This window comes from Volvox carteri (genome assembly GCF_000143455.1).
Source record: "Volvox carteri f. nagariensis unplaced genomic scaffold VOLCAscaffold_358, whole genome shotgun sequence".
NCBI lineage: Eukaryota > Viridiplantae > Chlorophyta > Chlorophyceae > Chlamydomonadales > Volvocaceae > Volvox > Volvox carteri.
In genome coordinates, this window is record NW_003307888.1 from 5,064 (window position 1) to 7,447 (window position 2,384).

Genomic DNA, 2,384 nt, shown 5'->3' on the forward strand with positions numbered 1-2,384 from the left:
CAGTGCAGCCACGCCACGGCTTGACGTAGCACACCGTGACGGGAGATACTTTGTCTACCAGGGTGTCACCAAACGAAAAATGTAAACGTAAACGAAACGAAACGAGCGTCTCGTTCGTTGAGAGGCTGCTAAACGATGCCGTACTGAAACGCTAAACGATTGCTTACATTCGTTTGGGATGACCGGCGCTAAGCCTTTGACCATGGACATCCTTGTTGACCCGCTCGCCTCGCCTCAAACACGCACGCCAGTTTGCAACTATGCTTCATGCTGTTATCACGGATACGTAATATCTCTTGCACTTGCCGGAACCTCGCTCCGACAGGCCGAGGATGTGTCCCCGAATCCTAATTGCGCTCCCAAAGAACTTATGATGGCACATAATACACTCCAGGTGCTTATTGGCTTTGCTTGCGTCCAAGACCTTCACATACTCGAACTCCGGTCCCAAATAACGCTGATTGCTGGGCCCAGCCCCCGACATGGATACTGCCTAACGCCCTCAGACACCACTGGAAATGATAGAGCTATGTGTAAAAACATCAAAACCATCAAGATATTAACGGTTAGCGTACGTTTCCGTACCATCGTTTAGAGGGTCGTTTAGGGGTCGTTTTGACGAAAATCCGTTCGTTTACGTTTTAAACGCGTTTAAACGACCGGCTATGTTCGTTTGGTGACACCCTGTTGTCTACGGCATGTGTGGTGGTGTGGTGGAGGTCAAGTCGGTTGAGCAGCTGCAGGATGAGCTGCTGAAGCGTGGGCTCGCCAAGTCACTTTACGTGCATGTTATGGTTCCCACGGCGCCCCACGCGGGCTTCTTGCCTGCTCTGTGCACGGCATCTGACAACACCGATGGCTCAGTTGAGCTTTTGCGGAAAATGATGGAGGTGGACGAGGCTTTGCATGGAGCTGGTGGTGTGGCCATGGGCCATTGTGGCGACGGTGCGGCAGCATACAGGTAAAGGGTGTGGCAATCATGCAAAGGGCATACGATCATCCACCACACTTCAAGAAACAGGCTTTGTGGGCTTTTGTGGTGTGCAAGCTTAGGTTCTTGATGGGCCGTTAATGGAGTGCCGCATGTTGCTTAGCTCACGTGTCAACGGTCGGTTCTGGACTACTTCGGAGGAGTTCAGGGACGCCCTGAGCATGCTGACCGGTGCAGACCAAGACCACTTATCCGATGGCGACTGTGTCGCGGTCTTGGAGGCCGACAGGGGACGCACCGTTGTCCACATGCGGGGTTTGTGGAGCGGTTATTGGCACCACAGGGCCACAACAAGGCCAAGCAGGCGCTCCGGCGCATCCGCCGGTTGGATATCAATGACCCGAATGGACGTGTGTGCCTGCGGCTACTCTCTGCAGCAGACAAGGGTACGCTGGCGGGCAAGGTGCTTTGGTGTCATGGGGTTTGCAGCCTGCGTTGGGCTCCATCTAACAATGTTGATTGCCTGCGGTATATTGGCGATTTGCAGCAAGGTGATCCTCTGCCTTGCTAACCTGCCCCAGATTCACGGTCACGGGTTTACTTACAACGGCTTGTATGAAGATAATAAACCCCTCAGAATGAAGGACATTTCGTAGGAGAGATGCTTGCCACGTTCTGTCACAAGCCATGGCGATTTCATGTTCTGTTCCATCTTTTGCCGTTCCTCTTCTGGTCCACCATGCAGACGAGAACGGGCGGTTGAAGTGCCTGATGCCTCACGCCCTTACACATTCAGCCAATGCGCTATGGGAGACCAACAACATCGTGCCGTCGGTATACATGCTGCCAGGGCGAGATGACCCCTCTGGGGGACAGTACATCATGCATGAGGATGATAAGGTATGCTGAAGTATACAGCATATCGCTTCACATAAGTAAGGTGCCGTATATTGCACGCTTTCTCCTGGGCCTCTCCTGGATTTGTTTTGCTCATAAAGAGGACGGGTCAAGGTGCCTGTTGGGTGTCTTGGGTGCAATAGCTGCAGTGCACCATCATGACAGTGAGGCATACTCGGCCTTGGACATACTTGGCTTTGTTTGTATTCCCCCTACACACTCGCCCACCTGCGCAGCCCTGCGGGACTACTGCGAGACACACAAGTTCGTTTTGGACGAGAAGGGTGCTGGTTGGAGAGGGAACCGGGCTGTGCAGGCTCCGATTCAGGCGTCCTTGGCACCGGGGGGGCTCATGTCCACACCTAAACCAGGGCAGCCTCGCCAACGCAAGCTCGAGTTGCGTGTTGACTCTGCTGCCCGTGGAGATGTTGCCGCGGCGCTGGGTCAGCAGACTAAGTCTGGTCGCAAAGTACAGCCTACCCTACCAGGAGGGCACTTGGTGAGGATTGAAACCCTCTCACCTGGGACCAACTCTGCAGAGTCACCCGCAGAGTTG

The 2,384-nt window shown here is 54.1% G+C and overlaps 1 protein-coding gene across 1 annotated transcript; it reads left to right on the top strand.

Annotated features, from left to right (window-relative positions):
* Positions 1 to 698: 698 nt before the first annotated feature.
* VOLCADRAFT_108676 (uncharacterized protein) lies at positions 699 to 2,341 on the top strand (the record flags this gene model as incomplete). The annotated part of the gene is made up of 4 exons (XM_002959551.1): positions 699 to 945; positions 1,369 to 1,482; positions 1,677 to 1,835; positions 2,065 to 2,341. Coding segments are annotated over 4 exons (795 nt in total), but the record flags the coding sequence as incomplete, so codon positions are not given.
* Between the last annotated feature and the right edge of the window lie 43 nt (positions 2,342 to 2,384).